We start from the raw sequence: 21,698 nt of genomic DNA, 5'->3' as shown, positions 1-21,698 counted from the left end.
AGAATTTGTGCGTTTCACGTCTGATGTTTTGATCCTCCAATTACAAGGCAGAAGGCGGGGTATTAAGAAGGGGTTAGGTTCCTGACAGGCTCACCGTCGGGTGGAGAACACGCCAGGAGCCTTTTAAATACGCGCCGCCTCTCGTAGCTGACAGTGCAGGAAGAAAGGTGGTAGCTCTTACAACGTCGTCAGCTAAAGGTATAATTTATAGAGTTTATATCGTGGTTTTCAACAAAAATTATACGTTTTATTTTGCAATTTTACTAATTTTCCATCAAGTTTAAGTAAATGTCGTTGTTATTAAGCTTTGTACTCAGTGCTGTACTAGGGACGTCCGCGGGACGAGCAAACAAGTCATCTGACTCAAACACTGACTGCGGGGACTGAGTTTGTTTTCCTGTGGAGTAAAGATTTTTTTTGTTCCTTAGGCTCACACACAGCAAAGGGGAAAACATGGACGCCCGGACCAGTTTCATTGTGTTGTGCTTGATTGGATTCAGCTGCGCGGAAACGGTGAAATTTTTAGATTGCGGTAAGTTACGAGTCACGCTGATGGTGATGATTCACTTCATTTAAATGCTAACTAAGAGACTAATTTTAACCCGTGTGATCCGTCGAAACTGTTGAATGTGCGATTAATACACTTGTTTGTTATTAAACTTATTGAATCTCTTTAATCGGTTTCATAGACTAGTTTTCTGTCACTTATAGTCTTGGATATTTTAATTATTTTTGATTTTCGTCCTTCAGTTCAGATTCCAGGATGGGTCTCCATGATTCAGCTTAAGTCATGTGTTTTTGTAATATGAGTGGTATTTGTCAGGAACAAGACTCAAGCCATTCAAAACTGGTATTGGAGTGAAAGTAGATGACTCATAGATGTCGCTAACATGTACCAGTGCTTCCTCATGCTGCTGTATCAAGAAAACAGGAAAGCTGACTGACAGAATTGTGCACTTTGTTTTTTAAGTTCACTATATGCTTTCAAGTTATTCAACCTGTCCTCCTCCACCACGCTTAAACAGAGGTAGCACCGTTCACGCCTAGATCTACATGCGCGCGCACACACACCCCTACATGTCCATAATATAAACAGCCACACAAGCTCTTCTTATATATTTTGAACAACATTTACCACACAATAGTGAGGCTTTGGTGATCTAACCAGATGCCACCCTGAATATGACCTAGACCTGTATTTGTCTTGCAAAAGCATGAATCTGGTGGTTTAGTTGCACTTTGCGATGAGTTCACTTCAATTTTAAACTTTTTTTTTTTAAAGGCAGAACTGTAAGCATGCACACTATGAAATCCCTCCAATCCTGTTTTGTTTTTCTGTCTCTCTTCAGGCTCTGTTTCTGGGAAAGTGGTGACGGTTGAAATCACCCCTTGTCCCAGTCAGCCCTGCAAGCTAAAAAGAGGAGACTCCTACACAGTCAATGTGACATTCACCTCTGGTGAGTGAGCCCCATCTTTTAGAAATGTTTCTCCCAACGTCCAGAATATAAATGCATTTCTTTTACAACTAAAGCTTTAATCACATTGTCATGTTTGCTTCAAGCTGTGCCGAGCCAGGAGAGCACTGCAGTGGTTCACGGCGTCATCGCTGGCGTTCCTATCCCCTTCGCTATTCCGATTGTAGACGGCTGCAAATCTGGAATTGAGTGTCCCATCCAGAATGGGCAGACTTATCACTATGTGGCTACATTACCTGTAAAGGACGAGTATCCAGCTGTAAGTAGTTCATGCCACCCTGGCAACAGTCGTTTGCTCCTCGATACTGGTCATTATCAGTTTCTTTCCTGTCTGCAGGCTGTTGTAATGTGACAAATCTGCATTTAAAGGTCTCTTATGGTTTTATTCTATGGAGATTTAAACAGTAATTGACTCCTTCAGGTCATGGCAAACTGTTAGCTGGGAAAATGTGTGCAAGCATGACTATAGTCTCTAATATTCCATCATGATGATTTTGTTAATGTGTACGACTAGTTTTGCTTTAAGTTTTCAGCCTGTATCAGTAATTCTGGACTCTGCTCTTGTACCCTTTATTTCTCTTTTCATTGACATCGAACATGCACTCTGTTCACTGGCTACTTTTCTTTTTTTCCCCTCCAGCTCAAGCTGGTTGTGGAGTGGGAGCTACGAGATGACAACACGAAGGATCTCTTCTGCATCAAGTTTCCAGTTCAGCTTGTGTAGCAAACAAGTAAATGCCTCTGAAAGGGAACTAGTTTTGACAAGTGTTCTACTAACATTGAAAGATCTTGTTTTATATCGATCAAACTGATTTTTAAGTGTTCACTAGTTTGCAAGACTTTATCGCACATCTAAAATTCTGCTGAAATTAGAGGCTTTTGTTTTTTCTCCCCACGGTCTTCCTAATAATCAAATTACGAGTTGTGGATGTGTGATTGACCCTGAACTACATTCCACTGCTGTGGAACTGTCTTGTCTTACTGGCTGCTGTGTAGTCAGAAGGTACATGCTGTACTGATCTTTACTATGAATTTTGTAATATTTCTTGTTGACCGTGTGCAGCAAGATTTAAGGAAGGGAATTGTTAAAGAAAATTCTAATGGAGCTCTAAATGTGTGCCCAAATGGCATTTTTGTTACATGAATGTGTTTTCAATAAAACTAACTTTGTCAAACACCCAAGGCCTGTATTTTAATATTCAGGGTATCCTTCCATCATCTGGGTTCACTTACCCGAGCACTGTCACACAAGCCCAGGATTTACCATAAGTGACTGTAGAAAGCTTGGTTCATATGAAAGGCTTGACACCGGCAGCATCTGACCAATAAAGACTAAAATGTCAAATGCACAACAGCTGATTCTTTAAAAAAAAAAAAAAAGGAACATGAAACTTTACTATACGGGAACTGAGGTTAAACATAAAAGCAAGAAAACGGTAGTATGAGTGTGTAAGAGGAAGAGCTTTGTAGAGTGTTATAGTTGGATGTTCAAGAATTGATTCATATTTCATTAAATTGTGTTTTTTTTTTTTTGTTTTTTTTTTATAATATAAAAATGCTCTGAGTTAAAGAGTAAATATAAAAGTGGGCTCAGTCTAAGTACAAATAAGGCAGGTTTTATAATATACTGGGACTTTATAGAATTTGTTTTTTGCAGCTAACAGAGGGGGGGGACAAAAAAACAACAGCAAGGGATAATCACAAACGCTGACATGACACACTACTGAAAAACTTTCAGCCCTCATAATCTGCACGCAGGCCTGAGGAGGAATCTTCAAGGAATGGTGATGCTGTTTTCTGGTGTCATTAGGTGATTTCATACCTGCTGATCTCTATTCTGAGAAACTACCCTGCTCTGCAGAATAAGTTGCCATGGCAAAACAAGAAGTGAGCCAGACTTCTGGATAAGAGAAAAACCTGTTTTGTAGTTCAGGCATCTGGTTACCCGTCGGGGAACTTCCATAACAACTTGTATAATAAAGTTATATAGTCAGACTGGTACGAGGCAATTGCTTTTATTTCCTTTTATTTCTTTTGGCTCAACCTTTTTTGGTGTCATCAGGTCTAATCAGGCAGCTCGGAAAACACGTTCTTCAAATGAGGAATGAAACTACACTAATAAAAAACCAATAAGGGAAAGCTCAATCATCACAGTTTAATGCAGTTAAACTTCCGAGATATCAGTCTGTGCAGTAAGGAAGTGTAAACTGTTGTGACTCCATTTCACCTGCCTTGGTACAAATGAAAGTGACAAAAGGTGCACTGCCGAGGCAACAAGACCACCTTCAAGAAGGGAGCCAGCCAGTGGCAGCCACAGGTCATCGCTCTCTCCTGATTCCTCTTGACAAATTTTCTAGTTTTGCTTCCCCCCCCCCCATGTCCTTGTCATTGCTGATAACATTAGACCATATCTGCAGCCCTCGCAGGTTACACGTCAAGTTAAGCTTCTCCTGGTTTACCAGGGATTCAAGTACTTCTGATTTGGGCCTTTTTCAGAGGAGCTACAGTATCCAGAGTCATACACAGTGAAGTTGTAATACTATTAACAAGATAATCAATGTCTGTGGGAGGAGGGCTTCTTGTCTGTCCTTGTATGCTGCGTGCACATGCTTAAGGCTCTACGCCCCTGGGTTGCTTTGTGTTGTTTTACTGTTCTGTTTTTGAAAGAGCAAATTAAACCATCTTTTTGAGTGGTTGGATGTTTTTAATTGGATCTATAAAAAAAATTACTGCCCGGATAAAGGTTTTTATGCTGGCTTTAAAACTGAAAACCATGACAAGGCAGAGATGTGCGAAGTTTCCCACTAGCTCCTTGGGAATTACCTTGTTGGTGCAAAAACCCTCACTCATGTCTGGCAAAGCAAATTATGTGTTTTTCTGACAGGCTGTAAGTAACAAAGTCCATAAAGATACAATTTAAATTTGGTTCTTTGCCAATGTCTGCTGGGGTAGTTAGTTGCCTTTTTATGGTTGAATGACTCATGTGTAAAAGAATAAATAATTGTAAATAATCCCTCTGAAAATGGTCAAGTAAAAGGACCAGATTAAAAATGAGGGGAAAAAGCAGCCAATGTAAAGAAAAACTTGCCTGGAGCCTTGAGAACTATTGTACAAGACCACTTTAAAAAAAGGAAGAAAGTCTGTCTCCTTGGAAGCACAGTATAAAGAAGAAAGGGGTGACTCAAGAGTTTTGCACAGTTCTATTGTAAAATAAATGTAAAAATAGAAAAAACTAAATCTGTAAACTGCTGGTCATGAGACAAACTCAAAAACTGCATACTTCAGAAATTTTATTGGTCTGAACAAAGGCCAGAAGCAAGGAATGACAGTATGAATGCACAGATGTAAAGAGTCTGTAGAAGTTTAACCAGGTCACATGCAGAGAAAACCAGCGTTTTAAAGCAGCTCTGGAAATCCTCGCTGAGCGTTAACACAGGCTGTGCAGTTTGATAAAAAGACCAAAAGGTTTGAACAGCGAAATATCTTCAAGCCTTTCACTTTTACAGCTAAGTCTGAAATGCAATGAATTGTGCAGTATGCAAGAAAACCCCCCAAAGCAGAATAATAAAACACAACTTGATGAGTTAGTAGATACTCAAATTACAACGTAGTTAGAGCTGTTAAAATAAGTGCTGTCCCTGACCTAGTTAGATATATATATATATGGAAAATGAGATTAAGGCAGTATATGCTTGGAACAAAAACAGTTTCAGCACTTTCACAGCTGAATAAAAGCTAGTTGAGCATATCTGAGCATCAGGTCACAGGTTTAGTGCAAGCAGGGCACGGGGGGTAAACAGGACCAGTATTAACGTAGCTCGCTGCTTCTCTCTCTTGACATTTCAAAGGACCACAAACTTTGCAGAATTCTTAAACAATGTGTGGCGTTACAAATTTTTTGAAAACACAAAAGCTGCAGTCTTTCCACAGTAAAGTCAACAACACTATCGCCACAGAGCCCTATACAGCCAGCCCATATCAGCCACTAAACCTAAGGAAATAACATGAAGTAATTCAATGGCATGAAACTTAGAACAAAAGCAGTCGTAGTTGGGTATCCCTTATTGTATGGGAGCTAAGCAGTTGGATATCACATAACCGGATAAAGTATATGAACAAACTTAGTGTTGGCTCATACTCAAACATTGCCGTCATCATCAACCCCCGTGTCACGTGTACAATGTATGCAGCATCTTGGTCCTTTTCATTGTCCGTTTTGCTTCAGCCTCTCCAGCCGCTGGAGCAAAGCATTCCCAAAGGCTTCTCTGTAACCCGGACTGAGCGTGTCTAGGAGCGAGTAAACAGTCTCGTGATACTGAGTCGTCAAATTCTCGTTCACTTGATCGAATGCATAGCCCACCACCTGTTTGGGAAGAAATCAGTGATTTACTGTAAAACCTCTGCACGGTTTGAAGTCTTAAAAGTGAACGCATGTGGGTAACGTGTCACTGCATCGTCTCACCCTCAGCCCAGCCTCAGTGAGCTCCAGACAGTAACGGTTTCCCTCTCTTGTTTCCACATTTATGTAGGCCACGTCGGACGCGCTGTTGAGACTTTGTGACACGTGCATTTCAGACACAGCAAAGAGGACGTCGTTGACCACTGCTTCAGCCTCTAGTCTCATGTCCTTGACGTCACCGAGCTCAACAGACTCTTCATCAAAAGCAGAGACCATGGACTCCTCAGCCTGGCAGTCTACCTCCATCCCCTATAACACGTTAAAACAACAGCATTGGTTGATTCAAGTGTGATGGGCATAAAAATTGAAAAATGGTGGTTTTTAGAGGTTACATTCAAGATTTTTGAGAAGATTAATTAGTTTCAGACTATGCTAACAAAAAGAAATTTAAAAAGACATTGAATAAAATCAGAATTCTAGAATTAATCATTTGATATCATTGTGAATTGAATATCTTAAGGGCCTTTACTAACCTAAACTGCTAACCAAGATTTTGACCCGTGAGGATCTCTTTTGCATTTCAAAATACCAGATTAGTTTAATTTAAAAAAAAGAAAAAAACTAAACAATCATAATGAACAAAGGAAAAAAAGGCTTTAAAAAAGGAAACGGGATGCTAATTTATAAACAAAAATTCCAGTCACATAAATGGGATGAAATATGCAGTGAAGCATAAACTCAAACTCACGGAGAGAAGTCAAAACGTCCAAAGTATCCGAAATATCTTCTGAAGTAAATGAGGTACACAAACTGGGACTGACTGGTCACCTCCAAAATTAGATACATAGTTCACCAAAAATGTTGTAAAAGGGACAAAGTTTGCATTGCTCAGGTGAATTCCAGCAGGTTTTGAAGGATTAGCTAGTAAACGTCTGTTATGATTATTTTTGACAGCAGCAATTAAACGCATCATGATTATAAAGTTAAAACTAGATCTGCCAACATACCATATGGGGAATCTATCTGATAAAAAAATAACCTTGAGATCCTAGAAAGATTTATTTATCTAATGATAGAGCCATATTTCTATGATATTTAAACAATGAAGCCAGTATGTGCCAAATCTGTGTTTAGCTGTTAGCATGCAACCTTCATTTCACGTATCCGTCTCTGTACTTTGGCCCCCAGTTTTTGTGTCTTTATCTGATTATTAAAAACAGTCTGTCATTGGTGGAATCTGTACAAGCTGCTTAGGTGTTAAAAAAAAAGTTAAGTTCTAAAGAAAAACAACCTCTTTAATACAGGATATAACTAAACCAAAGCCAAGTCTGATCATGAGCTGGTGGATGTTAAAAGGTTAAGAGATGCCTAGTCTTAAAATTCAGTTTGGTTGGTTTTAGACTTTAAGACTTTTTTAGGAAACACAAAGCTGACCATCCACCCATTTTCTTCTACTTATCCAACTCAGGGTCACAATGGGACTGGGGCATGTCCCTGCATAGGGTGAGAGGCAGGTTACACCCTGGACAGGTCACCAGGGCTACAGACAAAAACACATCTGTGTGTGTCACATCTGATCTTCCTGTGACAGTGTATCTCACCATGTCTAAAGCAGAAGTGAAACATGAGGATCTGACGTGTTTGTTTAAAAAAAAATGCAAAGTAGACTATTTTGAATACTTAGCATCCTGTAGAAGCTGACTGTGTGACTAAAGGTTAAACCTGTATTTTTTGGAGCAACCACTGGACAATTTTAAATGTTTGCTTCACTTCCAGAGTTCAATACAGCTCCTCTGAGAAGGAAAACATTGCACCAGACACGTATCTGAAGGGGATTTCTCAATCTGTTGTCAGCTGAGGGAACTTTAAAACACTCCCTCGACACAAGAATGGTTGTGTTGCTCCCGGCAACACAAAACAGCAAATTTTGATTGATGGTGGTGTCAGTGTTTCCCAGTGCTCAACTGGACAGATTTACAAACTTTTACAGGCTTTTATTTTAATTTTCAAATTTGACTGAAAGCTGAAACCGTACCATACGAATCAGTAAAAACTACTCAACGTATCACGTGTTCGACTTGCTCCGTGGCAACAGGTATTTGTTGCGCAAGTTCGGTTTTGTCACACCACGTTTACGTCAAGCTGCATAACATTAGGAGCTTTTTTTCCTGCATATCTTGCCGTCTCGTGGTTCCTAACTGGTTTTTCATCATTCACACGGGTGGCTTGATGCCTGTATGGAAAGCAGCCTTGACCTAATCCATACCTTCGATGTTAAAAACACAGAGAATGATTTTTATGGGATGAGAAAGTAGAATAATGGACATTAAATACCATTCTTGAACCAGGAAGAGTACAGTTTTTTAGTTTTCTGCTAACCAAAGTGTTTTAAGACTAGGTTTTTGGCAAAATATCTTATAAACCTTAGATTATAAGGTTTATCCATCAAACCACTGAGGTAGTAAAAATGCTAGTGATCAAAAATTATTGGAATAAATTCTAATTGTGTACAAACAAATTAGTGTATAGTCCTATTTGCTTATAAAAAAAATGTCAACAGATGTCTACAGCCACTCCTCATTTTTCAACAGTTTGCCAGAAAAATGGGAAGGTGGAGTGATTAATTGAAACATGTGCAAAGACACATGGAAATGCAGTATATAAGGTGAAAACAAGTTTGAAAGTCAATATTTTTTTGTAATTTCTTTAAGTAGTAGAACAGGCTTCTTAAAGGGCATTTAAAGCTTTTCTCTCTATGTTGGCTGCCTTTTGTTCTACTCTCTGTCAAGATGGTCCCAAAATGCTTCAATTATGTTGAGCTCCTCTCTGGGGAGGCCAATCCTTCACTGACAGTCTTGTAATCGTATGTTTTTCTATTCAGGTACGCTTTTACTTCATTGGCAGTGTGTTTGGGATCACTGCCATGCTAAAAAAAATGAATCTGTTAAAAAGCTAGTAGACCAAAATCTGCAAGTACTTTTCTGTGTTCATAATTTCATGTATTTTGACAAGATCCACAACACCACTGGCTGAAATGCACCCCCCAAACCATGACAGAGCCTCCACAGTGTTTCACAGATGGCTGTAGATACTCACTGCTGTCCTTCTCTGATTTAAACTATCATACCTCATAGGGCTGAACGATATATCGCATTTGCGATAATATCGCGACATGATCAAGTGCAATTTTCTAACCGCAAAGGCTGCGATTATACTCTGGACATGTCCAAATTCATGGGCTGCATCCTCCTGAGGCCGCATTTGTAGACCGATTACGTCACACCGACGCGCCGAAGGCTGTCCAAATTACTACCATATCCCAGAATTCATAGCGCGGCCCAGCCAAACTCCAGTTTTCAGCAATGGCGGCCGCTACTAAGTTTTAAAATTACTCATACTAATCTTTCTGGGTCACAAAATAAACTTTTAACATATTTTCAGGCGAGAAAGTAGTTGTGTAAACATCAAATATCTGCTCGGTTTATCAAGATATCCCATATTTGCAAAAGTGCTTCGACGTTTTCAGAGGCGTCTGCTACCCACCAGCTCGACAGCTAGCCGGGAGCTCGAGGGTTACTGATGCGGCCGAGAACGGCACAACTCCCGGCACATCATTTTCAGATCACCGCGGAGTTTCGCTGCTCGGGTTAAACGTAATATATAAGTCACTTAGACAACCTAAAAATGTTATTGTTGGGCTTTTTTCAGTGTTTTGTTTGTTCGTGAGTAAATCGGTTTGGCTGAGATTAAAGTTATTAGATTAGATAAAATAAAACTTTATTAATCCCCCGGGTGGGTTCCTCCTTGGTTTTCACACAGCTGACTAAACGTCAAACAGAAAACTTATTAAACAGAAGTATGAGACAGTCGAGAATTTACACCAGTGTCTGGTTATATTTTAGATTGCAAGAAGCAGACGGCCGAGTTTATTAAACTCCACCGAGACAGCGGTGACGCTAATCAGAAGGCTAGACCGTCCAATTTCACGCCTTTAAATTTTAAAGGCGTGTTTGTGTGTGTGTTTATACAATTGCTATTATGTTTGCACTTTATGTGTAATGTTACTGACTGCAGAGATCAGTAAGATGTGTGTATTTTTTATTTATTAGTTTTATTTATTTAATATTATTTTTTAATTGAATGACTGTCTAGTAGTTCACAGATGTCGAAAAACTGAGTGTGGTAAAGTCACTGATTTTTTTTATGTATATTTCTGCAATCTGCACATTGTACGGACTTTCATTTTAATGTTTACACCAGGGTTCCTTGTCAGCACTTTATGCTCAGATGTTTGTAAGCTAAAAATAAACTATTGTGTATGTTCAAATATACTGTTGTGATTGAAGAAGTTAAATAAAAATGTCAGTCATCAATTCATGCATCACCTCATGTCATCATAACAGAGGTCTGTCTTCCAGGAAAGAACAGTTTAAAATTAATGTAATATAGTATTGGCCATACTATATGATGTATTGCTTGTCTTTGTTTAATAATACAGAAGACAAAGACCTTAAAAAATAATCGCATATCGCATCGCAATCGCAATATTGGGGCAAAAAATCGCAATTAGATTATTTTCTATAATCGTTCAGCCCTAATACCTCAGCAGTTTTCCCTGTTTGCCTTCCTTAAGAATGGCCTCTCGACAGCCACACTTCCACTGAGATAATTTCTGATGACTATGTGTTTTCCTGACAGACTGCTAGCAGCAAAGAGCCTCAAGATACAATTTAAAATTGGTTCTTTGCCAAGTCATTTGTTATGTGCAGCCAGTTATGTCTGCTCTTTAGTTAGTTCATACCTTGAATTATGTGCATTTTTATGGTTGAATGATTTCAGAGTCAGTGTGAAATGGTTTAGTAAAGAAAGAAAGAAAGGAAGGAAGAGCAGCCAAGTGTCAAAAGAAAAATCTGCCTGCAGACTGAAGATTTTTTGTTCAAGACCACTTTAAAAAAGGAAGAAGGTCTGTCTCCTTGGAATCAAAATATGAGAAAATGAGGGTGACACACGACTTTTGCACACTACTGTAATATAATAAATGTAAAAATAGCATAACATAGAAATGATCAAATACAAGGAACTTAGAAATTTAAGTGGTGGTCATGAGACATACTCGAAAACTGCTTACTTCAGAAATTGTATTGGTCGGAACAAAGGCCAGCAGCAAGGAATGATAGTATGCATGCACCACAAAGACTTTTAGAAAGCCTGGAAAACTGTTGCTCAAGAAAACTTTAGAGAAACACAGAAAACTCTGAATAAAAAGAATCTGAATGAAAATCTACATACTGCCAACGGAGACATGCCAAACTGTGTTTCATTGTTATTGTAACAGTTACAATAAAGATCTATTCTATTCTTTTGCATTAAAAATAATTCACTGTTTAAAGCGAAAGCACCAACATAAAAGCAAAAAAATAAAACAAAACGTGCACCATCAGCATCTTGTCCTGTTATATAGCCATTATAAAGCGTTCTACTTTCCATTATCTGATAATTACTGTTGCACCACAGTGTGTGGTATCTGATTGTAGTAATAAAAGCAATGTAACAGCGACATCTCGAGGACTGTGAGTAACCTTACCTTATTGCTAGCTGTGCCCTGTCCACAAACAAACATCATAGTCAGTGGTAATGAATAAGTGTGCGAATTTAAAGCAGCTATTATAAATAAAGTCCGATCAGCTGTGGCTAATTTAAACAGCTAACAGTTGCTACATTTTGGGGGAAACTCGTAACTGAACCACTGCCCGCCATACCATACTTCTGCCACTTTCTTTAAAATTATACAGCGAGTTCTAGCTTAGACCCTAACTGATGGGTTTACTCAGATCACGAAAAAAAAAATCATTTCTAACTAAAGTGCGTTTATTTTTCTCACCTCCTCGCAAGCGGTGTTCTTCCGGCTTGTGGAAGCTTCCAGCTCTCCGTGGGCAGGACAGTCCAATCAGCGCCACCTCACGTTAAGCTGCTATCTTTTGTTAGTCTAATTTATTCACAGCCGGATAAAAGCACATAAACCGACGCTATCTTTCTTTTTTCAGCGTATTATATTTATGTTAAAGTATATTAAACCTTGGCCCACTAAGTGCCCGGTGGACTACACAGCTCCGCCATGTTATGACATCACTGCCTAATCCCACCCCGGAGCGTGTAGTTGGTGCGGAGTCATGAAAGTGTTTGTAAACAACTCAGTCAGAAGGTAACTTAACAGCTCTACTAATATCCTCAATTTTTTTTAATTATCCCACGCGTGACTGCTTATAGAATCAGTGTGTATTTAAGCAGCGCTTTGGTCAGTTTGCATCTGACGTGTGAGGGTAGATATCTTTAGTTAGTGTTGGGTTTTAGGGTTAGCACCCATGCTAAATGCCAAGCTTGACGTTAGCCGGCAATGCTAATGCTGCCTCACTCTTCCCACAGAGGTGGTAAGCTAGCTAACGTCATATTTGCTAGCCGGCTAGTTAGCTCAATGACTTGCCTTTGTCTTGCCGACAATAAAAGCGCAGTTCCTGCCGTTGCGTGACAGCTTTGTGTAGGTTAATATAGCCATGGGTAAATGTGTGCCATCAAGTTTGTGACATGCTGACAGGTATTTCCAAGGCCTGCACCGGCTTTAAACGGGGTCAGCGTACGCTTAAACAAAAAAAAAAAAATCGACAGTCTAGATTGCACTACATTACAACGCTCATTGCTGCTAGCAAGCAATTTAAAACTACCTTAAACTAAAGCATTAGCATTAATTTAACTTGCTGTTTTCGAGTATTTTATGTTAAGTCACTTGTTGTGTCAAGTGTCAAATTACACAGGGGGGTGGCACCATTTGCATGTTTTTCCTGCAGGCGTAGCAAACTGGAGTCGGACCAATCCCCATACACATCTCCGAGTGTCATCACATCCTCCCAAGTGTACCAGATTGGGGGTGATGAAGGATGTTTGAGGTCACGCTTTCTCGACGGGTCAACGGGATGACACAGCTGTAACGTCACTGACTAATTTGTAGCTGTTGAAGCAGCTGTAGGATTGCACGTGCAGAGCATCAGGGCGCCTTACACTACCTGTGTGTTGTTCACCTGCTGAAGTTAAGATGCCTTGGCCTTTTTCTGAGTCCATTAAAAAGCGGGCCTGCAGGTACCTCCTGCATCGGTACCTGGGCAACTTTCTGCAGGAGAAGCTTAGTCTGGATCAACTCAGTCTAGACCTTTATCAAGGCACTGGGTCTCTTGCACAGGTTCCACTGGATACATGGGTATGTGTAGTGCATGTGTGTTGCTGAAAATACGCCAGATTAAATTATCAGTTAAATAAACTAAGAGGTCCTCTAATGTTTTTTTTATTTTTTTTTAAAAAAATTTAAAATTTTGTTCCTCAGTCACTCAATGAGCTACTGGAGACTGCAGATGCTCCTTTTGAGGTAATCACAGGGTTCATCCAGACCATCTCTCTGACAGTCCCTTGGGCAGCACTGCTGCAGGAGAACTGTGCCCTAGAAATCAAGGGTTTGGAGATGGTTCTCAGACCAAGACCAAGAGTGGGTAAGGATATATATATATATATTTGTCCCTCTACAACACCTGAGAAAAAGCTTAAAATTAGTAAAAGTAAACAGTTTTATTTTATACATATGAGTAGACAAGTAAGGTAATCACTGCTGGTTATACTTCCAGCATCTGGCGTTGAACCCATGTACTGGTCCAGTTTCATGACAAGCAGCATGCAGCTTGCTAAAGAATGCCTGAGCCAGAAACTAACCGATGATATGGGAGAGAGCTTCCAGCCATTTGAAGGACTGGAGAAGTTTGCAGAGACGATAGAAACAGGTAAACTGCTTCTGTGTTTTTTGGCATTCAGCAGGTTTACCTCACAAATACTGTGTAAAGCAATGTCTTTTAAATTTCTTCTCTCACAGTTCTGCGAAGAGTCAAAGTGACATTTTTGGACAGTGTTTTTAGAGTCGAACACATTCCAGAAAATTCTAAAACTGGAATCGCTCTTGAGATTCGAATCAAAAAGTAAGTTTTTGACAGTCAGTGGCACCTCAGTTTCCACAATAAGATAATATACTTCAAATTGGTGTATATATGGTCAAAGATTTGAACACATTGAGCATGGGGAGGTACTGGTGCTGATGTTTAGTGAGAAGTTTGTATTTTAATACTTGATCTCCCCTGACAAATACCGTCTCTCTTCAGGATTGTGTACTGCGATGAAACAGGTGAGGAGAGTTCAAGTGTCAATGTGCATCAGCCAACCACGTTTGCACATAAAAACGTGCAGATGGAGGGAATTACTGTATTCTGGGACGAGTTCTCTGATGCGTCTCGCGCTGCTTGTAAATCGTCACCTACTCCATCGGTTAGTGTAGCAACTTTCACATTGTAAGACTTGTATATATGCATGTGGCCTTTTTAATCAAGTCTTTCTGTATTTTGCAGGAAACTGAGCCAAAACTCTCACCTAGCTGGAATCCAAAAATAATATGCGAGCCGCATCCCCAGTTCACAGAGCCTGTATCCTCTTCAGCGCCTTTTGAACCTGTGCAGGTTGGCAGCCTCTGTGGCAAAATTGAGTTGTCCCTCACTCTCAAAAATAACCTAGCGATGCCTGGTGCAAAGGTAAATTATCTATTTTTGAATCACAAAGATTTACGAGGAAAACAATTTCCCACGTTGTTTATCCAGTATCAGACTTTTGGGGTAATATCCACAAAATTTTGCCAACTTTTCTTCTCAGCTGGATGTTATTGGACAGATCGATACACTGATTATTCTGCTTTCCCCACGGCAAGTTCACCTTCTTTTGGACTTATTTGGAGCCTTCTCTGGTGGAGGTGAGAACCACTCTCTTTCGAGAACTTTGGGACCAGATGGGGTCTTACGGGGTTATTTAGAAATTGTGAATGTAAGTGTATTTCTAACTCTTCATTTAAGGTGCACAGGAATGGACTAAGGATAGGAAAAATCGCCCAATACAGCAGGAGGATGAGTATCGCCTCCATATGGAACTGAACCGGTGCCTAAAGAAGGATACTGCCGTCCCAGGAGCAGATCCTGACCTCTTTGAAAGCCAAACAACCAGAACTGTGTCGAGTCGAGGTTGAGTTGAAGCACCATCCTGTAATGTCTACATTTTCTTTGATTTTGGTGATTGATTAGCTCTTCTGATGAATATTTTTTTGTTTTTGTTTTTATCTTTTTTGTTTTGCTAATGTAGACGACGTGTTTTTCTCCATGGCTGACATGGACATGTCTCATAGCTTGTCATCCCTGCCTCCTCTGGGTGAACCACCCACTGTTGATTTGGACTTGTCACTCACCAGTAACTACTCTGCCTCACCAGGAGAATCTCCCTCTGGAAATGCAACAGTAAGCCTTCATTTGTGTGATCATGCTTACAGAAATGTTCAATATGGTTTAAATCAGGTGAGATTAAGGACTCTGAATGGTCTGGAAACTCAGTAGTTAGTGATCTCATACAGGAAAAATGAGTTATACAAATAAATATTTTGAATAGTAGTGTTTCATTTTCATCTGCGTTTTGTAGGCTCTGTGGGACGAATATATGGACGTACCACGACAAAGAGAGAAGCAGACTTGTGAAACTCCCCTCCAGTCACGGGATTCGCACCTGCCTCAGAAACTGTTGAGGCAAACTTGTAAGCACTACAGTAAATTAATAGATACATAAACATATATTATGCACTCACCCTCAGTTTATCCAGTGTGTGAAACAAACAGTTTCAGCAGTTGTTGAACAGGTTATGTTCAATCAAAAGACTTATGCTGAAATATTCCCAAGATCAGTTCCCCCTTTGTGTTCATGTACATGGTTGTAGCTGGACATTATTTGCTGTTTGTGTTTCAGCCCATTCGTCCAAAACCCACAGTGATGAGTCAAGGCCAGAGTTAGTGCTGAGGTTGACACTGGGCAGTTTGGCTGTCTCAGTCCTCCACATTGACCCGCTGCCGCCACCACATGCTGCTCCCAGTCCTCTTGGCCCCATGGCTGCACACTTCTTCAGCATGGTGGGCCCAGGACAGCTTGAGCCAGCCGCTTTCCTTCAGTCTCGGGTGGTGTTTAATCAGGCTTGTCCTCATGACCACCTCAGGTGCACTTCTAATTTTAACAAATTCCTGTATTCTGAAGGAATGAGCATGTGAATGAATCAGATCACCTGAATCACCTGGGCTTATGTTTGCAGGTTTGTAGGCCAGGGTCTGAAGTTAAACTATGATCACTGGCAGGGATCCAACTTAAGGACTTTTAGCACTGACATTACCCTGAACCAGATGGAGTTTCTAGAGTGTCTGTTCACCTCTGAGGCTGTTATTGGTGGCTCGCAAAAAGGAGTTCAATATACTGAGGTGAGACCTTCAAGCCTAAGCTTCGTACATCTCTCACTGCATAACGCTTTGGATGTTTGAACACTGCGTATATGTATTTATACAGAACACTTGAAAGGTGCAGCTGTCTTGACATTAGTGTTTCACTTTAGTTTTTCTCTCACACCTCAGCTGCTGACATTTGACACCAAAGCCAGTGCTGATGCGCCGCTTACCACCTGCCTTCACCTGCTTTACAAACAGGCTGAGCGCAGAGGTCCTCAGGTAACTGCATCCGTTAGCTCAATATGAAACCACAACACTCTAACAATCAAATGCCGTTCCTCCACAATGAGTGTCTGGCCTCTACTTCTAACCCTTTGCCTCGCTGTGCAGGGCGGCCAGGTGCGTCTCAGCACCATTCCCAGGAAAGCTGAGATCCAGGTGGAGCTGGGTCCTGTGCACTCTGAGCTGGACATCAGTATTGTAGACCGCCTAAACTCACTACTGCAGCCTCAGAAACTAGCAACCACAGAGGCGATGGCCTCCCACATGTATACATCTTACAATAAACCTGTCAGCTTGGTAAGTGTGGTCCATCATGTAAGCCTATGCTTTTTGTGTATATGTTCTGACATTGAGGTTTTAGTGTAGGCACAAACTGCTTTTCTCCTACAAAAAACAAACAAACAGTAAGTCGGTACATAGAAAATTCACATTTCTTTGTACTTGGCATATATGAAAGTCATCTAATCTACATCTTTGGCTTTCTTCATAAATTTCACAGCACAAGGCTTTTACAGAGGTTTTCCTTGATGACAGCCATACTCCTGCCAACTGTCATGTGTCACTGACAATTAATGCACCAGTGCTGGGCATTGCTGTGCGCTTCCCCATCCCTGATCTGCGTTCAGATCAAGAGAGGGGCCCTTGGTTCAAGAAGTCGCTACAGAAAGAAACGCTGTACTTGGAGCTGGAAGAGCTGGAATTGAAAACCGAATTCATGGGTGGCAATTCACCTGACCAAACCAAAATGGAGCTCACTTTTAAGGAACTCACTGGTGTGTCAAGATTTCAAAAGCTCCTCTGAAGATTTAATTGTCTGTTGACTTGGACTTTAATTGTTTTTACTTTTACCCGTTTGCACAGGGAGGTTCCAGGAAGAGGACGATCAAACAGCTGCCCGGTTCCTCAGAGTGTCACACACGATGGATGGAGACATGACAACATCTGAAAGTGTAAAATTTGATTGGCCAAGGTAAGATCACATAACCAACCAGTATACATATCTCTTTGTTTAGCAGTGTCAGTAATACTACATTTTTCTGGGCAGGGTTGTGCTCAAGATGAACCCAACTGCAGTCCACTCCATCCTTGAGCGTGTGACAGCTGAAGATGAGGGGGCTGAGGACCATTCTCTTGAAGAAGAGGAGGAGGAGGAAGGGGCTGCTCATTCACTGAAGGATGTATGTGACTTTGGGAAGCCAGAGCCATCACCCTTTTCTTCACGTAGGGTTATGTATGAGAATGAAGAGGTAGGTTATGGGTCAACAATGTCCAGTTAACCTATTCTTGACACAACTGTCTCTTTGATTTTAACTGTTCATACTGTAGCATCTCAAATCTGCATTGTAGCCCCTGCACCTGAAAACTACAGTGAATAATTACCAGACAACCTCACACTAAACAGCTGCTTTCTGACGCTTCTGCAGAAAGCTGAAAGTTTCTCAGCTCACATCTGTCTTTAAGATTTATATCTCCAGATATTTGTTTGACACACATGTTATCTGGAGGACATTCCTAATCTGATTCAGTTTAATGTAATGTGGAAACTGAAAGCTTGTGACACGTGTATGCTGGAAAGACTCAATTATATCAGACGAGCTGTAACCAGTGGGAAAACCCATTGTGGAACATTGTATCAGAGTTTCCACAGTCATTAGTCATATATATATATATATATATATATATATATATATATATATATATATATATATATGTGTGTGTGTGTGTGTGTGTATATATATATGTGTGTATGTGTGTGTATATATGTATATGTATATATGTGTGTGTATATATGTATATGTATATATGTGTGTGTATATATGTATATATGTGTGTGTGTGTATATGTGTGTGTATATATGTATATATGTGTGTGTGTATATATATATATATATATATATATATATATATATATATAAAACACCCAGCACGCCCCTGCGGGCGGTTTATCCTTCAAGCTCGGGTCCTCTACCAGAGGCCTGGGAGCTTGAGGGTCCTGCGCAGTATCTTAGCTGTTCCCAGGACTGCGCTCTTCTGGACAGAGATCTCCGATGTTGTTCCTGGGATCTGCTGGAGCCACTCGCCTAGCTTGGGACTCACCGCACCTAGTGCTCCGATTACCACGGGGACCACCGTTACCTTCACCCTCCACATCCTCTCGAGCTCTTCTCTGAGCCCTTGGTATTTCTCCAGCTTCTCGTGTTCCTTCTTCCTGATATTGCTGTCATTCGGAACCGCTACATCGATCACTACGGCCATCTTCTTCTGTTTGTCTACCACCACTATGTCCGGTTGGTTAGCCACCACCATTTTGTCCGTCTGTATCTGGAAGTCCCACAGGATCTTAGCTCGGTCATTCTCCACCACCCTTGGGGGCATCTCCCATTTTGACCTTGGGACTTCCAGGTTATACTCGGCACAGATGTTCCTGTACACTATGCCGGCCACTTGGTTATGGCGTTCCATGTATGCCTTGCCTGCTAGCATCTTGCACCCTGCTGTTATGTGCTGGATTGTCTCTGGGGCATCTTTACACAGCCTGCACCTGGGGTCTTGCCTGGTGTGATAGACCCCAGCCTCTATGGATCTTGTGCTCAGAGCTTGTTCTTGTGCTGCCATGATTAGTGCCTCTGTGCTGTCTTTCAGTCCAGCTTTGTCCAGCCACTGGTAGGATTTCTGGATATCAGCCACCTCCTCTATCTGCCGGTGGTACATACCGTGCAGGGGCCTGTCCTTCCATGATGGTTCCTCGTCTCCCTCCTCTTTCTTGGGTTTCTGCTGCCTGAGGTATTCACTGAGCACTCGGTCAGTTGGGGCCATCTTCCTAATGTATTCTTGGATGTTCGTTGTCTCATCCTGGACTGTGGTGCTGACACTCACCAGTCCCCGGCCCCCTTCCTTCCGCTTAGCGTACAGCCTCAGGGTGCTGGATTTGGGGTGAAACCCTCCATGCATGGTAAGGAGCTTTCTTGTCTTTATGTCAGTGGCTTCTATCTCCTCCTTTGGCCAGCCTATTACCCCAGCAGGGTACCTGATCACGGGCAGGGCGTACGTGTTGATGGCCCGGATCTTGTTCTTACCATTCAGCTGACTCCTCAGGACTTGCCTGACCCTCTGCAGGTACTTGGTGGTTGCAGCTTTTCTAGCGGCCTCTTCATGGTTCCCATTCGCCTGTGGGATCCCCAAGTACTTGTAACTGTCCTCTATGTCTGCAATGTTGCCTTCTGGTAGTTCAATCCCCTCAGTTCTGACTACCTTCCCTCTCTTTGTTACCATCCGACTACACTTCTCCAGTCCGAACGACATTCCAATGTCATTGCTGTATAGCCTGGTAGTGTGGATCAGTGAATCGATGTCTCGTTCACTCTTGGCATACAGCTTGATGTCATCCATGTACAGGAGGTGGCTGACAACTGCTCCGTTCTGTAGTCGGTATCCGTAGCCAGTCTTGTTAATGATCTCACTGAGGGGGTTCAGGCCTATGCAGAACAGCAGTGGGGACAGAGCATCTCCTTGGTAGATCCCGCACTTGATGGTGACTTGTGCTATGGGCTTGGAGTTGGCCTCTAGTGTTGTACGCCACATCCCCATTGAGTTCCTGATGAAGGCTCTTAGGGTCCCATTGATCTTGTACAATTCTAGGCATTCCAGTATCCAGCTGTGGGGCATTGAGTCATAGGCCTTCTTGTAATCAATCCAGGCAGTGCACAGGTTGGTCAGTCTGGTCTTGCAGTCTCGGCTGATTGTTCTGTCTACCAGTAGCTGGTGTTTTGCGCCTCTGGTATTCTTGCCAATTCCTTTCTGTGTCCCGCTCATGTATTGACCCATGTGCCTGTTCATCTTAGCCGATATGATGCCTGACAGGAGCTTCCATGTAGTACTGAGGCAGGTTATTGGTCGGTAGTTGGAGGGGACCGGTCCCTTCTTGGGGTCCTTGGGGATCAGGACCGTCCGGCCTTCAGTTAGCCATTCCGGGTGTCTCTCGTTAACTAGCAGCTGGTTCATTTGTGCTGCCAGACGCTCGTGGAGTGCAGTCAGCTTCTTCAGCCAGTAGGCGTGAACCATGTCGGGCCCTGGTGCTGTCCAACTCTTCATACTGGAGACCCTTTCTTGGATATCTGCCACTGTGATGGTTACTGGACCCTGTTCAGGGAGGTCGCTGTGGTCAGCCCTCAGATCCTCTAGCCACTGAGCATTGCCGTTATGGGTTGCATCCTTCTCCCATATGCTCTTCCAGTATTGCTCCGTCTCCAGCCTTGGTGGTGCTGTTCTCTTATTGTTCCCTTGCCACTGAGAGTACACCTTTGCTGGTTCTGTGGAGAACAGCTGGTTTATTCTCCTGCCTTCTATCTCTCTGGTGTACCTCCTCAAGCGGCTGGCCAAGGCTGTGAGTCTTTGCTTGGCAGTTTCCAAGGCCTCAGGTATGGACAGCTTGCTGTATTTCTTAGGCACCTTATTTGTCGCACCTTTCTGCAACTCCGTTAGTTGGCTAACCTCCCTCCGTGCTACTTTGATCTTGCCCTCTAGCCTCCTTCTCCATGGAGGGTACTGCCCCTTGTCGCTGTTCAACTTGTAGCCAAGCATCTCACTGATCACTGTTGCCGTATTGTAGATCAGCTTGTTAGTGTCGGTAATCGTGGTTGTAGGTATTGCCCGTAGTGCTGCATTAACATCATCTAGCAGACCTTCTGAGGGAACTTCACGTAATCTTGGTAACCGGCTACGCGGGATCCAGGTTTCAAGCTTGGCCATGATCCTATTTTTCAGGTCAGTTCCTCTCGCACTCAACGATCCTTCTCCTATCGCACTTGGGGCTATGTACCCAATCTCGGGTGGGGGTGATGATATCTCCCCCCTGACCTGGCGTCCTGACTCCTCCTTGCCGTAGCATTTGTGTTGTACCTCGTCAATCTCTAGCTGTGAGAGCAGTCCCTTCTTTCGAATGTTGGAACACTGAGCTACTAGTTGTTTCGCCGTCATTGTGGATGTTGGGTATCGAAGAATCCATAGGTCCCTCATCCTATTCATGTAGCCCCTTCCGCCAGGGTTACTTGCATAGTAGCATTCCAACAACGCCCTGTTTTCGTCTCTTGCCCACCGATGCCTTCTTGTTCCAGTAGCCCACTTTTCGTCAGGGTGCCCTGGTTCCTCAACACCTGACGCGGACCTTGTTGATCCGGGCGACGTCCGAGCCGGCATGCCTTCATATTTATCTGTC

General features: G+C 42.1%; 3 protein-coding genes across 3 annotated transcripts in view; 2 read left to right on the top strand and 1 right to left on the bottom strand.

Moving 5' to 3' along the window:
- Nucleotides 1–49: 49 nt before the first annotated feature.
- On the top strand, nucleotides 50–2,669 carry LOC146647120 (NPC intracellular cholesterol transporter 2-like). The gene is made up of 5 exons (XM_085392321.1): nucleotides 50–198; nucleotides 429–532; nucleotides 1,350–1,457; nucleotides 1,562–1,734; nucleotides 2,116–2,669. The coding sequence occupies exons 2-5, from the start codon at nucleotides 454–456 to the stop codon at nucleotides 2,197–2,199; spliced, it is 444 nt and encodes a 147-aa protein (XP_085248447.1). The 5' UTR covers nucleotides 50–198; nucleotides 429–453; the 3' UTR covers nucleotides 2,200–2,669.
- A 2,079-nt stretch (nucleotides 2,670–4,748) lies between these two features.
- Nucleotides 4,749–11,992, bottom strand: gskip (gsk3b interacting protein). The gene is made up of 3 exons (XM_085392323.1): nucleotides 11,756–11,992; nucleotides 5,938–6,183; nucleotides 4,749–5,838 (listed from the first exon to the last, which is right to left on the bottom strand). Exons 2-3 carry the CDS (start codon nucleotides 6,178–6,180, stop codon nucleotides 5,680–5,682), a joined length of 402 nt encoding a protein of 133 aa, XP_085248449.1. The 5' UTR covers nucleotides 6,181–6,183; nucleotides 11,756–11,992; the 3' UTR covers nucleotides 4,749–5,679.
- The window catches only part of atg2b (autophagy related 2B), a 21,786-nt gene continuing 12,030 nt past the window's right edge, over nucleotides 11,943–21,698 (top strand). The window contains exons 1-18 of the mRNA XM_085392319.1: nucleotides 11,943–12,076; nucleotides 12,717–13,123; nucleotides 13,247–13,409; nucleotides 13,542–13,694; nucleotides 13,784–13,886; nucleotides 14,067–14,229; nucleotides 14,310–14,489; nucleotides 14,608–14,704; nucleotides 14,805–14,969; nucleotides 15,088–15,239; nucleotides 15,418–15,529; nucleotides 15,739–15,982; nucleotides 16,076–16,238; nucleotides 16,389–16,481; nucleotides 16,593–16,781; nucleotides 16,984–17,257; nucleotides 17,346–17,454; nucleotides 17,530–17,731. Coding sequence (XP_085248445.1) covers nucleotides 12,962–13,123; nucleotides 13,247–13,409; nucleotides 13,542–13,694; nucleotides 13,784–13,886; nucleotides 14,067–14,229; nucleotides 14,310–14,489; nucleotides 14,608–14,704; nucleotides 14,805–14,969; nucleotides 15,088–15,239; nucleotides 15,418–15,529; nucleotides 15,739–15,982; nucleotides 16,076–16,238; nucleotides 16,389–16,481; nucleotides 16,593–16,781; nucleotides 16,984–17,257; nucleotides 17,346–17,454; nucleotides 17,530–17,731 — 2,724 coding nt within the window. The 5' untranslated portion in view covers nucleotides 11,943–12,076; nucleotides 12,717–12,961. The remainder of the gene's footprint in view (nucleotides 12,077–12,716; nucleotides 13,124–13,246; nucleotides 13,410–13,541; nucleotides 13,695–13,783; nucleotides 13,887–14,066; nucleotides 14,230–14,309; nucleotides 14,490–14,607; nucleotides 14,705–14,804; nucleotides 14,970–15,087; nucleotides 15,240–15,417; nucleotides 15,530–15,738; nucleotides 15,983–16,075; nucleotides 16,239–16,388; nucleotides 16,482–16,592; nucleotides 16,782–16,983; nucleotides 17,258–17,345; nucleotides 17,455–17,529; nucleotides 17,732–21,698) is intronic.

This window comes from Rhamphochromis longiceps, linkage group LG19 (assembly GCF_057381845.1).
Source record: "Rhamphochromis longiceps isolate RC_006_pf linkage group LG19, R_longiceps_female_GT1.1, whole genome shotgun sequence".
NCBI lineage: Eukaryota > Metazoa > Chordata > Actinopteri > Cichliformes > Cichlidae > Rhamphochromis > Rhamphochromis longiceps.
Note: the sequence above shows the minus strand (reverse complement) of the source record. Positions and strands in the feature narration are given on the sequence as shown.

Excerpts from the sequence above, each read along its gene's own strand:
- gskip (XM_085392323.1), bottom strand. The coding sequence starts at position 6,180 with ATGGAGGTAGACTGCCAGGCTGAGGAGTCCATGGTCTCTGCTTTTGAT. Across the intron at positions 5,839-5,937 it reads TCACTGAGGCTGGGCTGAGG|GTGGTGGGCTATGCATTCGA; the intron begins GTGAGACGATGC and ends CTTCCCAAACAG.
- LOC146647120 (XM_085392321.1), top strand. The coding sequence starts at position 454 with ATGGACGCCCGGACCAGTTTCATTGTGTTGTGCTTGATTGGATTCAGC. Across the intron at positions 533-1,349 it reads GGTGAAATTTTTAGATTGCG|GCTCTGTTTCTGGGAAAGTG; the intron begins GTAAGTTACGAG and ends GTCTCTCTTCAG. Across the intron at positions 1,735-2,115 it reads TAAAGGACGAGTATCCAGCT|CTCAAGCTGGTTGTGGAGTG; the intron begins GTAAGTAGTTCA and ends TTTCCCCTCCAG.